At 38.1% G+C, this 24,417-nt stretch overlaps 1 protein-coding gene across 1 annotated transcript; it reads left to right on the forward strand.

Moving 5' to 3' along the window:
* The first annotated feature begins 426 nt into the window (after positions 1–426).
* acsl3b (acyl-CoA synthetase long chain family member 3b) lies at positions 427–23,819 on the forward strand. Its single transcript, XM_073856597.1, has 17 exons — positions 427–610; positions 9,503–9,720; positions 9,822–9,972; positions 10,232–10,432; positions 10,724–10,901; positions 13,637–13,746; positions 13,876–14,014; positions 16,121–16,271; positions 16,538–16,661; positions 17,081–17,152; positions 17,249–17,388; positions 17,478–17,650; positions 18,028–18,102; positions 18,240–18,431; positions 18,970–19,082; positions 21,321–21,480; positions 21,582–23,819. The coding sequence occupies exons 3-17, from the start codon at positions 9,823–9,825 to the stop codon at positions 21,737–21,739; spliced, it is 2,136 nt and encodes a 711-aa protein (XP_073712698.1). The 5' UTR covers positions 427–610; positions 9,503–9,720; position 9,822; the 3' UTR covers positions 21,740–23,819.
* Positions 23,820–24,417: the final 598 nt, after the last annotated feature.

Genomic DNA, 24,417 nt, shown 5'->3' on the forward strand with positions numbered 1-24,417 from the left:
TCTTAGGATTGGGAAATGCATAGAATATACATATGTGAGAAGTAGAAGTTATTTTCTTTTCTAAAGCTTAAGCACTGTTTAGCAGTCTTTGTCTTGTGATACAAGATGATTATTGCAGTTACATTTATTTCCATTACTTTTAATAAACAGGGAGTCTGTAGAAATGTGAATCAGAGCTGCCAGCTGTTCGAGGCGCTACAGCGTTGCTCTACGTTCACGTCAACAACATCCTTAATCACAATAGCCACTGTTACACCTCACCACTAATGGACCGCCAAAATATTAAGAAATATCAATATTAATTTACAAATAAATCGATCAAATCAATAATGACCGCTTGTAACCCCGACATGACGTCACGCAGCCTTCAACACGCGCCACACAGAGTCGACCAATGAGAGCGCAGAGCGGCCGGCCTCTGCCATGACAACGCTTCCATCACTTCCGGAATAAACGCGACGGCCGGCGCGAGCGAGTGCGCGCAGTAAACAGCGACGTAGAAATAAACACATCAATAACCGCTTTTTGTTCATCGCGTCGAGCTATTTTGTTTCCTGCTAAACGTTTAAATTGGAGGAGGGGAGTGTGACTGAAGCAGCCAAAGAATAAGGTGAGTGTTTATTGTCTTAATTGTTCTGCATGGTGCAGATGCGCGCGAAGAGGTTTCATTTACATAATAGGGACAAGCATATAGGTATAGCTAAGCATCTTATACACGTTTCTTTGCCATTATGCGGGTTCACACGGTCTGATAGCTTTCGGCAATTTCTGGAATGTAGGATATGGGTGGCATCACATTCCAGACCTCCCTATCATCTCACAGGCCTCTTCTGCAGGCATACATGCATATATCATTATCATATACAATCTCTCTCTCTCTCACATAAACTATCCTCTTTACATATATGATCTAACACATTTCTCACCCCATCAGCTGGGATTATGCTTTCATTGAAAAGCAGGTGTTATAGCAATAGCAGTGTGATTTATATGCTGTGCGTATTAGCTCATAGATAAGTGCGCTCGTGGCATAACACTGTAGTTTATTGTAGGCTATATTTGAGTTTGCATGGTTTGTCTTGTGATGGTGTTTGAATAGTGACGACGCACTGACATAATGTTTATTTACAAGACTAGAAATAGAACTGAGCATGCACATGTTACCAAACCATGTTTGTGTATATATTATATAGATTTTTGGGGGGATTTTGTTGGTCAGGTGATATATTTACACCATTTAAAAGAACCCAGATGCATGGTACATTAATTGACATCTTAAATTTATGTAATATCTATGTAACCCAGTTGAAGTTTTATTTATTTATTTTATTATTATCATTTATTTTTATTTACTGTTTCTATATAAAATAATCCTACATTCGGTAACATGGATGTTTTCTGTCAGAAATAACATTTATATATTTAGTATTGACTTAGTAAGACCATGTCAAACATTTGAAGTCATATTTAAAATAATGCTAGGCAAAATCAAACACTGCATTCTATTTTAGACTTGAGTCAAAGTTTAACAATTTTGTACATCGCTTTGGATAAAACTTTGCATGAATGAAAATGTAATGAATGCACAAGCATCCGTTTTGATTATATTTGGTACTAGCACAATTTAAAGGAATGGTTAACCCAAAAATCCAAGTTCTGTTCTGTCACCATTTACAAACCCACAAAAATATGTACAATACCATATTTTATAGGCATTTAACAATACATTGATTTGGGTTGATACATTGGTTAAATTTCTAACGATGCATAACACATCGATATGAGGTACCTTCATTTTGAGGATTTACGTCCATCTACGCATTTCCGACAAAGCGCACATTTTTGTTTATTTCCATCTGCTGAACAAACTACCTCAGTGATTGTCACTATTGCACATTTTGGCACAAAATACAGAAAGACTTTGACTGTTGCCATGGTCAGTGACATTTTTTCCCTCATTATTTATTTTTCTTTATTTATAGTGTATTTTTGTTAGTTTGCTGGTATAAATGTACCAATTGGGACTGAGATTGGTGCCATTTTCAAAGAGTTTAATTAAATGTTCATGGTTTTTATTTAGCTTGCATTGGTTGGTTATTAAAAATGTATCTGCTTAACTAGGCACATAATATAAAAGTATCGATCAATTAATCGATTTGTAATTGCATCAAATAACTGTTTGATGTATGGGCAAATACTGCTGCAGAAAATCAATATTGTATTCAATAATATTTTACATTTGCAAGGAGAGAAATGCGAAAGTGAAAGTGAAACCTAGTGGCCAGAGTGCCTTTTGTGTGAACGCAAACACGTCTTGGAACTGATCCCAGGATTGATCCCGGAATGGGGACCTAGTAACATTGCAACAGAACCCATGTGTCATCACAATTGTGCAACTCCTTGATCAGGGGTTTTAAATGTTTATCAACGTTCGTGATGAAAAAACTTCTGTGAACTGCAATAAAGCAGAGATCGGACAGCTCCTCGCTATCTGCACTGAAGCCAAAATTGTTCACAAGTTTAATGGAATGGTGCACGATGCCCTGGTTTATGATCGAATCAGGAAAAATGCCTGCACATGGTTTCTCGAGAGAGAAATCGCAGAAACATAAGGTGCTTGTCTTCACGTGTCTTCAAGAAATGTGTGTTTGCGAAAACCACTGCCAGAACCAAAATCAAGCGATTCAGGGACAATATCCGTGTATTTTCCGAAATCTCTGTGTAAAAGGGCTTTAAAGATCATTGAGTGTTCAACAGTTGTTAGTTGTGAGGTTTTGTTTTTCATCTGGGCTGGGTTTCCTGTATGGCTCTGATTTTCTTTTCTATATGACTGTGTGTCTGTATGCCATTTCATTCCCAAGCACTCATGCTCAGGTTATAGACCAACCCAACAGGTCTGAACACACCTAAGAAGCTCTAGTGGTGCACAATGGGTGTTTTGGTAATGAATGGTGGTGCTTCGATTAGTAATCCAGGTGGGTGTGTTTGAAAGACTTCTACTGACAGATATTCCTCTTCTTTCAGGGTTTCCGCGGGGTTGTAAAAGGTAGTAAAAGGTAGTAAATTAAATTATGCCAAATTAAGGCCAGTAAAAAGTAGTAAAAAGTAGTAAACGTCATCTGACGAGGTAGTAAATTTTCGATTGCCTTTTGTAATGTTATGATGCCTGGAAATTAGTTCAAATCACCCGCATATCTGGGCAAATAATCAAAGATCTTTCGTCTCTGGGATGTGATCAAAGCCTGGAGTGGAGCCAAATCACGTTCCTCTCTCCGCAGTAAGCGTTCTGTAATCACTACGGACCGGATCCACTCCGGGTTTTCTGACTGTATCACACTTTTATTTGAGGTAAAAGTTTATTTCAGCTAGCATGGTCAAACTTATAATGCAGGAAGGCTTCGATGTTTTGAAGATCGATAAAGGTGGAAAAGGCTTAGCGAAATGATGAAGATTGGCAAGCCTTTCAGTTCGTGGGCTAAGAAAACCAAACAGGTAATTGCGTGTCTTTGCACAGTATGACTAACGTAAGGGGTCCTGTATTTTGGGGGTAAATGATTTCTCACGTTACTGATCATCCGCGGCACGCTTTTTAATGCTATGCTGATATAGCCAGTGGCTGGTACAACGGGTTTGTTTAACTCGTGGGTAAACTTCATGTGGCGCCACAACAACCAAAAGGCAGATGACATCCAAATCCCTTGAGAGCGATTGACGAGGAATCATAAGAGGAGACTGCTTCCGAAATGCTCTCGCGCGACTTTGATGTCATCCACCTGTCGGTTCTTGCAGTTGCATTTGCGTGTGGTCACAAAAACGTAACATTTGTACATATATTTAAGCACAGCAGTTTAAAAACAAGTGAATTTAAGCCATTCAAACACAAACAACAGTGCGTCCGCTGTTTCTGTGTCAGAGGAGCACGCTAGCCGCGCATTCGTTTCTCATTGAGCTTGTGTTGTACGTATTTTTGCCGCTTTATTGGCCTTAAATAACACATATGCCTCAAAAATCCCGTCTTTGCAAATATCCTCATATAAACACGACCATTTAGGTCTTAAGAGAAAGTAAACAGCAGAAACATTGCGCACAAACTAGCACATCAGCGCTGCCTCTATTGTAACATAATAATTTGTTGATAAAGGTACAGTCATTCAATTTACAACTGTCACTATGGTTACAGACATCCTGTGCGAATTCTACACGCGTTTGACTCGAGTTACTCGTTCAGGGTTTATATTCATACACATAACCTTACTGTATTAGAGCTGTGACTGTAAGCTGTTGTGTGAACAGAACAGACCCTGGATTATTTGTTTATGTGTCCTGAATAATATGATATGAAAAAGTTGTATTTGTTCACATTAGTAAATGCATTATATAACATAAACAAACAATGAAAAATATAGAGTATATAATCATTAATTAATTCTTGTTTATGTCATTACAGTAATTGCCGGTGGTTCATGGTGCATTCACTAATGTTAACAGTTTCAACTTTGATTAAAAAATTATTAGTAAATGCTAAAATAAATACATTTACAATTAATAAATAATCAATAAAAGATTCATTAAAGGTGGTGATATTCATGTTTTCTTTTTATACAGTATAGTGAGTTATTTAGCTGTTTCGCCTTAATCTGAAATGCCCTGCAAACTACAGCTAGCTATATGCCACATGAGACTTCAATATGGAATTTATGGCAAAAAAATCTCCTCTTAAAATGCTATTGGTCTCGCCTACATAAAGTGTTAGGTAAAGGAATATGACTTGCCCTGAAAAATATTTCAGTCAAAAGAATTTTTTTCACTTTAATTCTTTTTTGTATGTTATATATGTCAAAATCTGTGTAAATAATAGAAAGGTCGCTGATGAACACTTGCAATTCAGTGTCGTGATGGTTTTAAAAAATATTCTGAAGGTAGTAAAAAAGGTAGTAATAAGTATTAATTTTAACTAAAGTATTTCTGTATAAACCCTGTCTTTTTAGTTTTACAAGCACTTACACAGTGAGCCGGAAGACAACGTTTGTGCATTTACATCTGTTTGATCACAAGAGAAAAGGGGAACCGTTCCCTAACTTAGCCCACAGTTCCTCTTACCCACATTATAAAAACAGATTCATCACCTCCTTTCAGTATGCTTGAAGTAGTAATGCTCAAGTCTTTTGAATGTTTGGTAGTACTTTGCTTTGTGGATACTAGAATATTATGGATAGTTGCTTTCTGACCAAGTCAGAGGAGACCACCTCCAAATCTCTGATACCTAGATATGCTTTGGGTTTTTTCTATAATGTTAGTGTATGGGATTTCTTCTTACTCTGGTAACTATTTAATACTAAGCCAAAGTATTAACAATCATAAACTCAAAACATTTATATTAACGCATGCAAAAATAGTGGTTATGGGAATATATGTGTGTGTTGTAGAAGTGAAGTCCTGGTCTAAAGTTGTATATTCAAATTATTCAGGGAGCTATCAGTATTGTGATCTTGGTTGTGTTGTTGCATCATAGGTGAGTTTGAACAGGTTATTGAGAGGAGATAATATTCGATACCTGAATTTGGACCTGAAGATATTTAGTGCACCTCTATCTACTACAAACTATAATACCTTATACCAGTTCATCACATGTGCTTGTATTAAGGCCCATAAAATGGCTGTAGATTAAAATAGTGAATGATGTAGTAAGGACTGGAATTACAAAGAGGTGTAATAAGTGGGTTATTATTGTGAATGGCCAGAACATTTGTTTATGACGTCAATGGTAATGGTTGTTTGATTGCACCTGGTTATGTCTGTCCCACTATGTTTGAATTGTAAATATGACGATAACACATTAACTTGGAAAGTATAAAAATGATGTTCCACAAGTTTCAACGTTTCCAGTTTAGGTAGGTTCATGTCGTTACGTGTTTGGTCTCTTGTAAGTAGGTTTAAACTTCTCTATAGAAATTACTTCTGTCATGTATGGCTTTTCTCTGCATACTGACATGGTTCACTCTGTCATTTTAAAGAATTGTTTAAATTGTTAAATGTTGTTAATGTGGTAATATATTTACATGTGCTGTATTTGCAGTTTCCATAAATGGCCTGGGCGCACTGGAAAGGCAGCTTAAAGTTATAAACATAGAGTATGTGTCTACATTATACACTTTTCTATAGTCTGTGACATTCCACTGATAGGAAAGTGGCATGTAAGTGCTACTGTTGCCAATCAAACATTACCTGGTTTGTCAGCGAGTCCATTGCGTTATCACAGCGCTGGAGGCCATTTACTCTCTTAAATAATGTTTATAACAGCAACGTTTTTCCAACAAATATTTTCTAAGAATCGTTTTAAAAAGCCTTACTTCTCCCCTAAAGGTATGTTGAGCCCTAATATAACTTTAAATATAGTATTTCACAAGCATTTCATTGTTAGTTTCAGTTAGTCTGATGAGATCATGTTTTCTGGTTCAAGAGGAGCACATGTTCTGATGATGCACCTAAAGAATGCATTGCTCCGATTAAGTCAGTTGTTAGTCGTAATGCAGGATCACACCACAATGAAACCATAATATTTTACATCTGTGAAGTCAAAATAGGATATCATATAATTATTCAACCCATTCTCACCAAAAAGCGTACAAATGACACGCAGTGTGATTATCGTGCAATAGATACGCCAAATTCCGATTTTGCGTGCATATGATACGCCAGTCCTTCCCATTCACTTATATGGCGAATCGTTTCGTGATGTTTTATTTATTGTTTTCTCATTTGTTTTCTGTTTTTTTTACCATTTTCGCTTGGGTTTAGGGTTAGAACAACTTTTTGTTATATAAAAATGACATCCTAACCCAAACCCCAACTCTAACCCCAACTCCAAGCGACCATGGCTTAAATATAGATAAAAACATAGAGAAACCTGTATATTAAATAACCTGCTTAAATAAATGTGAAATCTAACCCTAAACCCAAGCGAAAATGGTTTAAAAAACAGAAAACAAATGAGAAAACAATAAATAAAACGTCACGAAACGATTCGCCATATAAGTGAATGGGAAGGACTGGCGTATCATATGCACGCAAAATCGGAATTTGGCGTATCTATTGCACGATAATCACACTGCGTGTCATTTGTACGCATCTTGGTGAGAACGGGTAGAATTATTAGTTGTTAGCCACTTTGCTCATACTGGAATCGGATACTCACAAACCCACATTGGTCAAGCAGCATCCATGATGTCCTTTAACCTCTCTTCTGTCTGATGGACTTTACACTGAGAGGACATTTCCGCCGTTCTGGTTTGTCTCTTTGACTTTTCTCTCGAGTTTTGACATAAGACACATGGACTGCGGAAGAAGTCTGTGGTTTGTGTTTTTCCCAAAGAGACCTTGGGAAAAGGAGACTGTTTCCATCTCAATATTTCCTTTTGTATTATAACATTGTGAAAGACTGTTTTGTTTGTTTATGGCTGCACAAGAAGGATTTTTGTCATTGAGAACAACTAATCCATTTCAAACGTATCAGATTACTACAGTGTATGGTTCAGTATTGTTCTGTCATTACATTACATTTATGCATTTAGCAGATCCAAAGTGTCTTACAGTGCAGTCAGTTGTTACAATTGTATTGTCACATTTGTTTTGTGTCCTCTGGAGACCGAACCCAAGACCTTCTACATATTGAGCTACCAGATTAAACTCACTGGACTGAAAGGGTATACAAGTTCTGCAAACGTTTATAATAAGATTTTTTGATTAAAGCCAGGTTCATGCCGCACGATTTTTGGCTGTCCCAGATGAAAGATGGCCGTGCAATATTCATGGTGAATATTCAATATTACGGTAAATGCGTTAATGTAAACTACATGCAAGCTTACCGTGCAAAAGTGGAATTCGCCGTTAACAATGGTGTTTGTTTACAACTAGTGCATTCTGGTGACGTTTACAGTAGGTGTCGTCACTGTACAGTCTGCAAATATGTCCCACCCAAGTTTATTAGATTTATGTCGCACAGTGCGATCTGTCATGATCTTATAAGATGGTTGAAATCACACAGTCTGTAGCAGGCTTAAAGGAACAAAGATATGATGGAAATACCAAGTGTGCATATCGACAGTAAAGACCAACATACTCTATTGAACAGTTCACAATGATGAGTTTTAAAATGTCAGTTTGTAACCAGACAGCACCATAATAAAGAGGTCATTATCAGGTTTTAGATTGCTGATTTTTTCGCTTTCATGGATTGGAAATCTGCCTAGCCACCCTATCTTTTCCTCCTTTTTTGTGTTAGTGAATGCACGTATACATTCACTAACACAAAGCCCTGTCTGTTTGTTTGCTGATCTCAAAGTCTTTACTATATTCCAGCTGTCCACAGTTAAATTAAAAACATTACTGAACCCATCAGAGCCATGGCGTAACTTTTATGAGGACCTCTTAACAGAAATGTAATATACACTCACCTAAAGGATTAATAGGAACACCATATAAATACTGTGTTTGACCCCATTTCGCCTTACGTGGCATTGATAGCATCTTGCAGTTGATGGAGATTTGTGGGATGCACATCCAGGGCACAAAGCTCCCGTTCCACCACATCCCAAAGATGCTCTATTGGGTTGAGATCTGGTGACTGTGGGGGCCATTTTAGTACAGTGAACTTATTGTCATGTTCAAGAAACCATGCTGCATTATTCTGCTGGAAGAAGCCATCAGAGGATGGGTACATGGTGGTCATAAAGGGATGGACATGGTCAGAAACAATGCTCAGGTAGGCTGTGGCATTTAAACGATGCCCAATTGGCACTAGGGGGCCTAAAGTGTGCCAAGAAAACATCCATTACACCACCATCAGCAGCCTGCACAGTGGTAACAAGGCAAGATGGATCCATGTTCTCATTCTGTTTACGCCAAATTCTGACTCTATTATCTGAATGTCTTAACAGAAATCGAGACTCATCAGACCATCATCAACAAGGCATTTTCGCCCACAGGGCTGCCGCATACTGGATGTTTTTCCCTTTTCACATAATTTTTTGTAAACCTTAGGAATAGTTGTGCATGAAAATCCCAGTAACTGAGCAGATTGTGCAACTGACTCAGACCGGCCCGTCTGGCACCAACAACCATGCCACACTCAGCTCTGGTGTTAATATAACCGTGTGAGTTTAATGTGGCATTCACACCAGCTGCGGTAGAGGCGGCAAAATTTGGACCCTTTAACATTTTGAGTCTACTCGCATCATTCACGCGTTAAATTCTAGTCATTCACTAGGAAATTTGCGTCATGGGAGGGGCTTCTGCGACTCTGCTTGCTCCCTGTAATCAGGTCACTATAGGGTAAGCTACTGATTGGTGAACGCGGTGTGAATATCCGCCAAAGTTGAATGCCTATTCGCGTCTTGGCATTGACTTAACATATTAATCACTCGCGCTTGCCGCCTCTGCATATCTGTTCATACGAGTCTAATTTTGTCTCAAAGTCTGTGTTTGTCTTTTTTTTCCCTCACAGGATATCTCTTCCTGATTCCCAGGTGTCAGAGCAAGAAGCTGAGCAGGACATAGAAATGGAACAGGAGGTTGCCCTATCACCCTGTAGGTTTGCCTAAAAAAAGCAGAAAGACGCATTATTAACTTCATATACTGGACAGAGAAAGTGGCAAATAAGATCTTGTTAAAAAGGCGAAACGCAATACGCACACTCTGAGAGAAAATAAAGACCAATACCAGGTGAGTAGATGAACCCGATGACGAAAAAGATTGTGTACAAATACATTTCCGAATTGACTAACTTTACTTTTCTCCTTGTCCTCTGTTGTCATTCCTCTCAGGATGAAGTTAAAAGAAGAAATGTCCCCTCTCTTGCTGAAGGTCTTTCAATCTGTGGTTTGGGTTTATTCAGTCATCACTTTTATACCGTGGTACCTGTTCTCAGGGGACATCGGGAATCAGGCCCGAGCCAAACGGCTAAAAGCACGTTCAGTAAGTAAATCTGTGGGATTAACAAAGCTTTGTAATACGAACAATGCATGAATAACTGGGTGTGACATGATCACAGACATGAGATTAAAATCTCTTTCATTACTTATTCATTGCACTTAAGTGAATTGCTGAATGAATACTGTAATACTTTAAATGATGTGATGAGTCAAGTGGGTTTATAGCAGTAGTACCTGGCATGTTTAGGTGGGCCACTCCAGATTTGACCCATGACCTCATTCTGGTTTATCTTTGCTGTCAGGTAAGCGGGAAACCTGCTGGGCCGTACCGAGCAGTGAACAGCCAACATCGACTGGTGTCCCAGTTTCACGTGGGCGTGGACACTTTAGATAAAGCATTTGAATATGCCGTAGTCAACTTTCCTACAAGAGACTGTCTCGGCACCAGAGAGCTGCTGAGCGAAGAGGATGAAATTCAGCCTAATGGCAAAGTCTTCAAGAAGGTAAGACGCTTTATATTGCCACAAACACTTAGTGGCTTGTGTTCACACCACATGCAATTCTGAATTGGATCTGTTTGTTCGTGCATTGTGTAGTCAATGTGCAGTAAGAATGTTGAGGTTCATTCAATGCAAAAAAAGTAAAACGACAGAAATTCCAGAGGAAAAGCTTCAGTCTCTCTCTGTGAATGTTTATCTGCAGTCTATTATTGTCCAGAAATGTTTACACGATACTGGAGACAAGATGTCACGTGGTGCTGATAGTGTGCAACTCAAATCTTTTTCTCTCTCTAGGTGATTTTGGGCGATTATAACTGGCTGTCATACGAGGACACTTTCTGTCTGTCACAGAGGTTTGGTAGCGGTCTGGCAGCGCTCGGTCAGAAACCCCTGTGTAACATCGCCATTTTTTGCGAGACGCGTGCAGAATGGATCATAGCGGCGCAGGCCTGTTTCATGTACAACTTTCCATGTAAGCACACACAGACAGAGCCATATAGTGGATGACGCCGAGTTGAGGAAAATAGAGAATATATATCTCTCAAAATATCATCACTGCCTTGACCTGTCTATAATAAATCCATAATCACCTCATGGTGAAGTCCAAACTGTTATTTGCCATTCAAACGCGCACACACACATAAGCTGTGTCCCAATTCAAGGGCTGCAACCTAATAAGGTGAGCACTCGGTCTTTCAAGGTGGAAGCCTCGGAAGTTCGCGAAGAGAACTACAATAAGACGGTCTAAACCTTCGGAGGACCCATAATTGGTGTCACCTGCTGCACGCGCCCACCGCGCCTGTCAGCACGACACAGCAGAGACGTTTCTGACTTATTAAAATAAATATGGAATCAGAAATATATTAATTTATTTTAGAAAATATGACACGTTGATGTAGATTAAACTATTTAACAGTATATCAAATTAATCAACCTTAGAAATATATGCAACATAAAAAGAATAATATTTACACAAAATATAACTTATAATACTAAAACAGTGACAAGAAAAATGTTCTGCTAAATACATACTTTTATTTAATAAAGGTTTTAATTGTTTATTTTAGGATATCCAGCCGTTATATGCAGCCGTTGCAGGCGCGCAATGAATCTTGGGATATCCTCGGCTGTTAAGGATCCATTGGTTCTATACTTAAAGGATTAGTCCATTTTCTTAAAAGAAAAATCCAGATAATTTACTCACCACCATGTCATCCAAAATGTTGATGTCTTTCTTTGTTCAGTCGAGAAGAAATTATGTTTTTTGAGGAAAACATTGCAGGATTTTTCTCATTTTAATGGACTTTAATAGAGCCCAACATTTAATACTTAACTCAACACTTAACAGTTTTTTCAACGGAGTATCAAAGGACTATAAACGATCCCAAACGAGTCATAAGGGTCTTATCTAGCAAAACAATTGTCATTTTTGATAATAAAAATAAAAAATACACTTTTAAAGCACAACTTCTCGTCATGTAGATCCGGTCGTGATGCGCCAGCTGACCCCACGCAATACGTCATGACGTCAAGAGGTCACAGAGGACGAACGCGAAACTCCGCCCCAGTGTTTACAAGCGTCTTGAAAGAGGACCGTACCTACATTGTTGTATGTCAACTAATACTAATTAATGTCTTTGTGGCAGTTTATTGTTTAAAATGGTCCGCAAATGTGCGTTTTATATATGTAACACGTGACCTCCCTATGTCACTACGCATTTACCTTAGGTCGCACTGGACCGGACCTAGACGAAAAGTTGTGGTTTAAAAGTACATATTTTTTATTTTTCTTCATTTCGCTAGATAAAACCCTTATGCCTCGTTTGGGATCGTTTATAGACCTTTGAAACTCCGTTGAAAAAAACTGTGAAGTGTTGAGTTAAGTGTTAAATGTTGGGCTCTATTAAAGTCCATTAAAATGAGAAAAATCCTGCAATGTTTTCCTCAAAAAACATAATTGCTTCTCGACTGAACAAAGAAAGACATCAACATTTTGGATGACATGGTGGTGAGTAAATTATCTGGATTTTTCTTTTAAGAAAATGGACTAATCCTTTAACAGCGCGAAGAAATAAGGACGCATTTTTAGGCTTTTTTCTAAGCATCCTTTGAATTGGGACGGCCTTACTAGCCTCAAGTCCCGCTGCTGTGACGCAATCGGTCTTAATATACGTCCCTAGAAGGTCGCAGCCTTTGAATTGGGACACAGCTATAATCTCACTTATTAAATGGCAATCTAAAATGCTTGATTCTGATTGGCCAGTCGCAACATTTCAAGATAACAACTGCCTGAAACAAATTAAACACGGTAACCCAAAAGCTGCAAATCATTTTGAAAGGAACAGTTTCATATTATAATATAATTGTCTTTTAATAACATGCATGACATTATATTTATATTACATGTCTTATCTTAAAACCCGAAAGTAGACAGGTTTTCCTCACATAAGGTGTGCATTTGTTGAAAATGAGAAATCAATATTTACTGCTCCTTACCTTGCTTTCTTCTTTACTTTTGTGATAACAACCTGTCGCCTATACATTATCTTTTACCTGTTGCATCCATACTATCCATTCAAAATAGGATGCAAGGTTTGAATGATCATGTCCCAAATTATTTACATTTTTATGCATTATATCCAAAGCGACTTACAGGGTATACAGTATGTGTGTTTCCTGGGGTTCGAACCCATGACCTTATGCACTGCTGACACAATGCTCTACCAATTAAGCTACAGAAACACTTATAGCATTATAGTGCAAAAAAACATCCCTACGGTGTCAGGGTGGCATGCTACTTTTGACAGATTTTCATATTACAAACATTGTAGAAATAATTTTACCCACAATTCTTTGCACTGTGAAAGAGAGGGTCTTATTTTCTTTGGCTTTTTCTATCAAAAAACTACCCTGAACTACTACCTCTAGTCAAAAGGTAGAGCAGTTTTTGAATGTAGGAACCTCAAAGTTATGTAATAACTCAATTTAAGCAATAATGCCGAACACCGCTGATGCTTAAATGCAAAATGTTAGCAAAACAGCACCTGTACCATGTATCAAAAGTATGTAGTTTCCTCTTTACCAGCAAGGTACATACTTTTGTTCCATAGTGGATGTATGCATAAGAAGGAGTGTCTTGTTTATTGTTTCTGTAAATGACAGGTAAAGTTAAAGTTCATGTTGTGATTGATTGTCTCTCTGTTTCAGTGGTGACCTTGTATTCAACATTGGGTGGTGCAGCAATAGCTCATGGTCTGAATGAGACTGAAGTCACTCACATCATAACAAGCAAAGATCTGCTGCAGAGCCGCCTCAAGGTGAGAACATCATACATGCATACAAACTTGAGTTTAAATAATGGATGTCTATATTTGAAACCATGAAATTGGAATAGCCAATCGACTCGGAGCTTATGACTAAAATGTGTTTTTCTCTTTCACTTTTAGGCGATTCTGATGGACATTCCCAGACTGATGCACATAATATTGGTTGATGAGAAAGCCAGCAGCTGGCCTGATCTGCCCCGAGGCATCTTGGTCCATAACATAGCAGCTGTGCAGGAACTTGGGGCCAAACCTCAAAACAGTAAGAGACCAAACTTCAATATCACTCACTAACAGATAGGAAATTTCAGGCTACTCAAAGTCTCACACTATTTTTGCGTTTTGCATGTATATTTTTCACAAGTGGTATGCAAACTGTGAGCTTGGAGAGTGCCCAGATGAACTATTACATTTGCCTAAATTTGCAGCATAATGGATAGGATCAGATACTGTATCCCACAATGCAATGCACTCAACCGATATATTTCACTTTAAGTGCATTAATTTGCATCTGTCTGTATATACTTATTTTAACATATTTTCTGATGTTTTGATGTGGCCAACACAATAAATATACTAAAGACAGAAGCAGTGGAGATGGATTTTGTTGGGGAAAAAACAGATCTGATATTTCTGTCAGATGAGGTAAAAAACTCAGAAATCAGATCAGTGTTATGAATTTGAAAAGGCGTCATGTTAACACCTTAATCAAAACGATTGAGGTTGATCGAGTCAAATTTTTATCGTATTGAAAGGGGTGGTGTAGTTCGATCTGTGATCCAATAATCAGGAGAAAAGTATGCATTTCAAGTGGATGCAAAAATACCTTGTGCACATGTGCAGAAAAATTGTGCTTAAGTTCATGTCTTATATTTACCTCTTATTTACATATCACATGATTCTAGTCACAGAAATAGCAAGGCAATGGCAACAGGCATCATTAATGGTAATGGGGTCACGTACTGAACATTCTGCAGCGTTCATGTGCACTTTCATAACATTACATAACACAATATAATCGGGTCATGCTATTTGAAATTGTGTTTTCATTGCCTATATCTGAAAACCTCTTAAGAACAACTTTTTCCAACTCAGCTTTGACTTTGTACATTTATCCAGAGATAAAGCGTAAACTCGACGAGAGATGCTGTGCGCAGCGTTGCCAAGTCCCCTTTTTTTATATTTGGGCTACTTTTAAACCGTTTCCACAAGTTTTTTTTTTCTGTGGGTTAAAGATAATTGATTTTGTTTATTAGTTATTGTCATTTGGGCTGTGAATAGTCATTGGGATGCTTTTGGGCTAGATTGAATGTCCATTGGGATGGTTTTCATACGCAAATCTGGCAACCCTGGCTGTGCGCAGTTGGGGATGCATAACGATTAATCGCGATTAATCTATAGCACAATAAACGTTTTTGTTTACATCATGTATTTGTGTAAACTGTATATAAGAAGTTTGTATAGATAAATACACCACATGCATGTATATATTTAAGAAATGTTTGTGTGTGTGTGTGTGTGGGTGTGCGTGTGTGTGTGTGTGTGTGTGTGTGTGTGTGTACCTGGTAATTATCACGTTGTGGGGACCAATTGTCCACACAAAGATAGGAATACCAGTGTTTTTGTGACCTTGTGGGGACATTTTGATGTCCCCATGAGGAAACAAGCTTATAAATCAAACGGAATGATGTTTCTTGAAAATGTGAAGTAGTAGAAGGGTTTCTGTAATGGTTGGGGTTAGGGAATGGGGTAGGTTAGGGGAATAGAATATACAGTTTGTACGGTATAAAATGCATTACGTCTATGGAATGTCCCCACAAAACATGGAAACCAGAATGTGTGTGTGTGTGTGTGTGTGTGTGTGTGTGTGTGTGTGTGTGTGTGTGTGTGTGTGTGTGTGTGTGTGTGTGTGTGTGTGTGTGTGTGTGTGTGTGTGTGTGTGTGTGTGTGTACATTTGTATATTTATGTATCATTTATATTTTAAATAAATATAAATACTTAATATATATATATTTTTCTTAAAATTATACATGCATGTGTTCATATTTATATATACATAATTATAATTCACACAAACATATGATGTTAACAAAAACTTTTATTCTACTATTAATCGCGATTAATCATTATGCATCCCTAGATTATATAGAATGTATATGTAAACAGATTTTTTTAATCAGATTGCAATGTTTAGGACACATGTAAATTGTACTGTCGTAACCTGCAATCAGATTAAATTCAGTCGGATTCACATGGTTACTGTCAGATAAGAGCAGCTGTTCAGGATCTTATCATTATTAGCTGGAGCATTAAGACCTGTCTGTGTCTCTCACCTCTGAAATGATTTGTGTTTTTTGTCTCTGGCAGTCGCGATCACCCGCAGGCAGCCAGTTCCGACTGATATCGCAGTCATCATGTATACCAGCGGCTCTACGGGCATTCCTAAAGGAGTCATGATCTCCCATAGCAACGTCATCGCGGCCATCACCGGCATGGCCGAACGCATCCCGAACCTGGAGTACGTCTCTCTCACAACCCTCTTTCCCATCAAATTTATTTACTTGATAGGACTTCCTTTAAACTGTGTGAGATCTGTATTTATTTAATTGCGCTAGCTAACGTAATGTTGATTACTGATTTGCTATTGTAAGGTTTATTTTTATGTAAATAAGTGTGCAATATCTGCTGTGTTAGAACATTTTTGAGGCTTTGATTTCATAATCGCTGTGCTGGGTGTTTTCAAACGTATTTTATTTGTTAATGCGTTTTATTTCATTCGAGCAGTGAGAATGACACCTATATTGGCTACCTGCCCCTCGCTCATGTCCTGGAGCTCAGCGCCGAGCTGGTGTGCGTGACGCACGGCTGTCGCATCGGATATTCATCACCTCAGACGCTTGCTGACCAGGTACAAACACACATTCAGGTCATATGCCACATTTCCACCGCATATTACGATTAGGGTCTGCTTTACTTTGGCTCGGTTTGCTTTTCCACTGCAGTGTAGTATCACTTCAAAGTGGGTGGGATTATGGACGTTTTCTTTTAGTTGCACCGCCTCTACTGCCATGACATCATCGTAAATTAAAAATAAAAGTTTTTGAAGTTAAACATGCAAATGTGCTATTAAATGATCAAATTATATTTCCTTAACATTTCAGGGGGTACTTCAAGTAAATAATAGAGTTAAGGGGGTTCGGCTGACAAAAAAAGTTTGAAAACCCCTGGTTTTAGCCATGAGAATACACAAATTTTTGTCACTGTCAAATATGTAAGAACATATCAAAATGTTTATATTGGTATATAATTAATTTTTTTCCCCAACAGTCATCTAAAATTAAAAAGGGCAGTAAAGGAGACACAAGCGTCTTGAAACCAACGCTGATGGCAGCTGTACCTGTAAGAAAGTTCATGTGTACACACATATACATACACTAACAGCTGTTGTGTTTGATACGACAGTGAAGCATCTCTTCCTCTTTTGTCAATCTGTAGGAGATTATGGACCGCATCTATAAGAACGTCATGACTAAAGTTGAGGGGATGAGCAAAGTCCAAAAAACGCTTTTTGTTCTGGCGTACAACTACAAGATGGAGCAGATCTCTAAAGGATACAGCACGCCACTGTGTGACAGGTACTGTATATCACTTTTACAGCAACGTTTTTACTATTTTCCCCTCTCGTTTCTGACGTCCGACCTCTCGTTTTTGTTGCTGCGTGTAGGTTGGTGTTTAACAAGGTTCGCTCATTGCTAGGCGGTAAAACGCGCGTGCTGCTGTGCGGTGGAGCTCCTCTGTCTGCAGCGACTCAACGGTTCATGAACATCTGCTTCTGTTGTCCTGTGGGTCAGGGCTACGGCCTCACCGAGACCTGCGGCGCCGGGACCATCTGCGAATGTAAGCATCAGGACTGAAGCTAGGAGTTGAACTTTTTGTTAATGTTGCTCGATTGGTAGAATGTGGCGCAAGCAACGGCGAGGTCATCGGCTTGATTATTAGGGAATACACATTCTTGTGATTTATCATTTAAGTTTACTGCATGTGTCTGCCATGAATGTGACTTCAGGTAGGAGTAAAGAAAGTGAAACTAGAAGTACAAGAAGGAAGAAAAAGCAACGTGGGTTTTAAACCTACGACCTTGGTATTTAATAAAGCATTCATTCATGTGAGCAGGACATATACAGTGAGACTGTTAAATAAAGTTTGTTTGGAGAAGATTTTGTCAGTGATGTTTTAATGTTTGTGTTAAATGTTTTTTTGTGTGTGTTTTGCAGTCGCTGACTACAGCACTGGACGGGTCGGAGCTCCTCTGGTGTGTTCGGAGATCACTCTTAAAAACTGGGAGGAAGGTGAGATCTTCTGCATATGTTGGCATTTACGTTTTGAACGTTACATGTTTTTGAAGTAAATGTTTTATGCTTGTGAAGATTTGGAAAAATTTGATTTGATATTACGTACAGATGAGTCTGTTTCTTTCCATCTGTAGGTGGATATTACAACACAGACAAACCAAATCCACGAGGAGAGATTCTGATTGGTGGGCCAAACGTCACCATGGGTTACTATAAGAACGAGCAGAAAAACCGGGAAGATTTTTGTGTGGATGAGAACGGCCAACGTTGGTTCTGCACCGGAGACATCGGAGAGTTTCATACTGACGGCTGCCTCAAGATTATCGGTACAGACAGATGATAATGTACTGTATATACACATACTGTATTATTTAAAAGTTAAGGGTCACTTGACTGAATTTTTTTTTTACTTGATCTGAAGATATATGGTCTGAATGTTAATGTCGAAAGGGACAACATAATTTCCATAGTTTGATATTTTCTAGTTTTGATATTTTCAAAATGTACTATTATTCTGAAATGTAAAAAATAATAATAATTAAGTGACCCTAAACTTTTGGTGTTAACTTTAATATGTTTTATTTTCAAAAGCATTTGAGTGTCATGCGTATAAATGATGTGATTTTATGTTTATTTGTCTTGTTTGTTTGTTATTTTTAGTATGAATTTGATTACATTGTGGAAAGCACATTGGTCAACAGCCGTTGTTTTTTTGTGCTGTTTAATATACAGCATATTTATTGTTTGAGTACAAATGGTTTATACAAACTCCGTCCGAACAGACAATTATTCAAGATTCAATAGCAAAGTTTATGTCTCTTGATTTAATTTCCTTAATGTTTGTGTGTGTTTATGTGTGTGTAGACCGTAAGAAGGATCTAGTGAAGTTACAGGCTGGTGAATATGTGTCACTTGGGAAAGTGGAGGCCGTCATGAAAAACTGTTCACTTGTTGACAACATCTGCGCTTACGCCAACAGTGAGATATAACACACATACACACTTAAGTACACGATTTATACTTATGCGTCGAATTGTACGGCATTGGTGTGAGCCAATACTACGCAGACCACAAGCGCTGTGATTGGTTTGCTAGAAACCAAGGGGCAACCTTCCGGTCTCTCTCATGAATCCAATACGGAAGTGACTGCCGTTAGAGACCATACGAAAATGTCCAACTTTACAGCAGAAAATAATGTTTACAGCCTGGTACCAAAAAAATTTGGTCTGCATAGCTAATTTTGCCTTCATGGCAACTGTGAGAGGGGTGAATTTTTTTTGCAACTTATTCGTTTGAATTATATTAAGCCCAATTAAGTTTTGCATAATTAAGGGCGTGTCCACTTAAATGAAATGTGGATTGCTGCTGTGGTCGATCTAGGCTGGCGTGGTTTTAGCAGCCAGGCATCTCAGCTCCCCCCATGTTCCACCTCTTTTTTGCCCATTTTGGTTATCCAGGAGTGACGAGCTGCCAAGAATGCGATGCCCAGCTCCGCCCAGTTTAAAGACCTACGGGTGATGTCACAGACACAACGTCCATGTTTTATACCAGGTTTTTCACACTGTCTTAAGTCTTAAATTCGCTGTTCTAGGTCTTAAATTATTTTAAACAGGTCTTAATTGTCCATGTAGTTGAGGTAACTTTGCGTTACTATGGTAAAAAACTTACTGTCACAAGATAATAGATAACAAATGTCCCTCCTCTTTTAATAAGCATTTAATAATTTCTTTACTCTGTAAATATCCAAGTATTTTATGATAAATATAAAAATTTAGTGGTGCGGTCTCTCACTCTGCCATGCATGAAAGCTCACGTATCCTGTGCATTAGGCGTGCCAATATCTCCTAAATTTAATTCTGTCTATTTTTGCCATAAAACATATCACTGCACTGCCATTTTTTTGTCTCAAGATGCACACAAAGATGCACAAACTCCTTAAGGGGTGGTTTTCCGGACAGGGATTAGCTTAAGCCAGGACTACGCATTAGTTTAGTTAGGAAATATAACTAATTTTACCAAACATGCCTTACTAACAACATTACTTTTGTGCATTTTGAGACAAAACAAATGACACTGATATATTTTAAGATATGTCAATGCAAGTTGTTTCCAGTTTGGACAGCTCTTAAATTTATTTTAGTCTAGGACTAGTCTAATCCCTGTCTGGGAAACTGGCCCTAAATGTCCTAATATAAATAAGACTTAGTCCTGGAATAATCTAGTCTGGGAAACCACCCCCATATATTTTAACTTTGTTTAATAAAACCATGTGTTTATTTGGTTTTGATACTTTATTTAAACAAATAATTTTTTCTCATTATTGATTTCATTTTAAGAGCTTTTGTCCAGTTTAATTTCAGATTACATCATCGTTAGTGAAAAGTTTAGATTGGTTAAAAATTTCAAAATTGTGTGATTTCAGTTAATTTAAAGGCTATTTTATATTCATATATTTCATCATTGAGGATTTCTTAAAATTTCATCCTCAAGTCTCATAATATCAACAATAATATCAAGTGTAAAATACAATAACATATTGTAATATTCTTGAGAACCCAATCTCATGTCTCGTTTTCGTCTTGTGGGGTGTCTTGTCGCACCCCTTGTAAATGCATCTTGTTTTATGTCATGAAAGATAAAAGGTCTTAAAAAAACACATGGACGCATGCACACTGGACTATAACATTGGACTTTATTGTCGTGATAACGGTCTTAAATTTTGACTTTGTGAAACCTGCAGAAACCCTGTATACAGTCTACGACTAGAAGCCCTCCTTCTGGTCAAAAAAAAAAAATAACCGTCGCATTTCCATTTGTAAAAGCAAATATGGACCCAGTTAAGGAGGATATTTAACAACTCAGGCTATTAACAGTTGCTGTCTCTTCGGCTGTTTTCTTTATACCCAGGTAGCCAAAACAGTTTGGCCCACTAATGGCCCAAATCTGGCAGCCCAGCCCAGATCGGGATGAATGACGGCCCAGAATCTGCCCATGTTCGGGTGCTAAATGTGAGCCGACATTGCTGTTAGTGGGCCAAACTGTTTTGGCTACCTGGGTACTGTGGTACTGTACACCAATAAAATGGCTGTCGACAATGTTGTACAGCTAGTAGACAATGAAGAGCTATGAATGAAAACAGATGCGTAAAAATCAGCCTTTACTGTGAGAACTATAAGCATTCAAGTGTTAATGCAAAAAGGTTTTTCTCTCTCCAAAGTGACCAGTCTTATGTGATTGGGTTTGTGGTGCCCAATCAGAAGCAGTTAACCGCCCTCGCCCAGCAGAGAGGCATCAGAGGATCATGGGAAGAGATCTGTAACCATCCAGAGATGGAGAAAGAAGTTCTGCGTATCATCACAGACGCGGCTTTAACAGGTCCGAAGTGTACAGTTTTAGTCTTTGTGTGGGTGGGGTGCTGAAACTCTCATTCTGAAATGTTTTGTTTATGTTACATACTAACAATAGTGTCTTAACAGGTAAGCTGGAACGCTTCGAGATCCCAAAGAAAATTTGCCTGAGCGCCGAACCCTGGACGCCCGAAACCGGCCTGGTCACCGAGGCCTTCAAACTCAAACGCAAGGAACTGAAATCACACTATCAGGACGATATCGAGAGGATGTACGGCCGCAAGTGAATAAAACCCAGGGTCGGCCAACGAAGTGATCGAGGGTTGAAACACTCCATACCTATATATGTCTATATATATACAGAAAACATCTACAATCCTCTGGCTTCCTGCTCCCTGTGATACTCCACGATCAAAACAGGGACACACTTGAATATGGTTTGAGGCCAGATTCCAGACCAAAACAAACAGAGGGAACAGGTGACACCTGCTGGTGCAGGTACAAAATAACAGAAAGTTTACTACTCGACTGTTGTGATCATTTATCGTTGTTATGAAAATGAACCACAAGAGTGACTCTCCTCCCAGAGGACATTCGGAATCCACATATACTGCTTCTTTCTGATTGGCTTGACATGCCAAAATTTTTAGCGAATTTTGCGGTCCATGCAGGGAAACATTTTACACATTGGTGATATGTTTTGTTTCTTTTATTAGTTCAGACTTTTTTTATTGAGGTTTATATGTTTGGATTGTGAGCATCAAATGCTTCATAATGCATCTGTTACAATGTTACTTTTCCTTAAACTGAACTTCATTTGTGTTTTTTGTACTTTGAACCTCCGTTTCTTTTGTTTACCTGAGGCTATTACAGTCGGCCTGTGCACAAGTTACTAAGAGTTAATCTGCACATTGAGGACCTCACAAAGAGTCGTGAGATTTTGTAATAGGAGGAGATTTAATCCGGATGATAAACTGTGCAAATGTAGCATATAGAGCTGTTATAACTATCCGGTTAAGAGTGATTTAACCCTTCACAAGCATTAACAAAAATGCACATCATCAGTAGTGTCCACCTCAGGACGCAGACTTTTTGGATTAAAGCTTTTTGTCGCTCGCATCCATTCATGCATCGGATATTTCTTTGAACTCCATATGTATGAATTTGTAAAGCCTATAAACTTTTTCTTTTTTAAATTTTCATGTGATCTTTTGTTGTCAGCCATCGTGTTGCATGCAAGTTTTTGCAGGGGAACAATTACGTGTTAGATCAGTGTTAGAGAGAGATGTCAAAGCAGTGCAGTAGTTTGGCCTTCAGACCCTTTTAAGGTCAGTTCATTGGATGATTAAGCATTAAGTTGTGATATTGTTATTGTGGGAACAGATTTGTGACATCGAAGAGGAAAGGTAGAATTTGAATGTGCAATATAAATGTGAGATGTATGAAATGAAAGGCACAGTTCAGCTCTGTTGTAAGCATGAATGTGTCCGATTCCCTTTGCTGTAACGGAGACGCTGTGCCGATATCTCATCCTACAAACGTTGTTATGAATTCGACGACGTATGCATGATTCAGATGTAAGCCAAACCAGTAAGCTTAGACTACAAACAATACGAGCAAACGTTTTCTTAATCTGTACAATTATTCATTGTTATTACTTATACAGCACTTCACGTTTTCAGAGTAGTTTTTTGGATACACTTTTGTTAGGTCAACCTGTTGGTTATAGCAACACTCCAGCTGAATCGCTGCCATGTGAAGCTCTTTGTCGTTGTTTTTTATATCGTGGGCAAATGGTGTTTCATAATGAGATAAGTCTGCCTTTCTTTAGCTCAGTGGAGGATGTCGATTGCCTTTTTTACACATTGGAAATGTAAAGTAGGAGTTTATATTTGTGATCATTTATTTTTGTGACTCTAAATCCTGTAATGTCATCGGTTCTTGCCACAAGCAGCTGACCAATCAGACAGCTTATTTCTTCACACAATTGTAATCTGATTGGTGCATCGGCCTGTCTGTCATTGCCTGGAGTATCACGGGGTTCAGTATATTAAAAGTGCTTATCCATTAAAGTGTGTTTAACCGCATACACCTGTGATGCTCTTGTGGCTACGCAAAACTTCAGGGTTGTGATAGAGAAACAAAATAAATATGCTCTGCTTTTTGTAAATATGACTTTTGTGTCAGTCCGTTGCATTTAGCAAATGTACTGAATATGTTTAATCGTTCGTTATTGAGCAGGTTTGGGATCTTTCCTCTGTGCGGGTGACTTTTCTGTATTATGACAGAAGGGTCATAGTGAGCGACTCCTTTATTTATTTGTCCTTGAAAATATGTTATACAGAATAAAAGTTTTGTGACTCCTGAGTGCGATGTCATTTTTACATTAAATGGAAATGAACATTAATGTAAGTTTTTAAATGATCAGGTTAATTATATTTTTGTCCCAATAAATATTCATTTACGAACGTAGTGCTATTTTAGACACAAGGAATGAATAACGTCAAACAGATAAGCTTTATCTAAAAATCCAATTGTATTAGTCTGTGTTTTTATCAGATGATTCATAGATGTGTGGTTACTCAACACACAATGTGTCTTTATTTTAGTCTCAGTCTCTTTTGAAACATGTTGTTTCTATACGGTCTATAAATATATGAACTACAGCAACATTATGTATTATGTAGAAGTAGAAATGGATCAAATAATCTTTATTTACCAGTAGGTGTCAGTATGAGATAAAGCTGAACTCCATATCTACTGCTTTTTAAATAAAAAAATAGCTATTATAGATGTTTAAATAGATGTCAAAATGACTTTCTAGGTATTTACATACTTAAAATGTGGAATATGTGTGTACAAATATAAGGGGTAATATTAAAACCCATTCAGAGACTTGGTTTGAACACAGAGCATGGCCTCGCCCCTAAAACAATTGCGGGCACCCATTCAAGTTGTAGATACA

This window comes from Misgurnus anguillicaudatus, chromosome 2, assembly GCF_027580225.2.
Source record: "Misgurnus anguillicaudatus chromosome 2, ASM2758022v2, whole genome shotgun sequence".
Classification (NCBI taxonomy): Eukaryota; Metazoa; Chordata; class Actinopteri; order Cypriniformes; family Cobitidae; genus Misgurnus; species Misgurnus anguillicaudatus.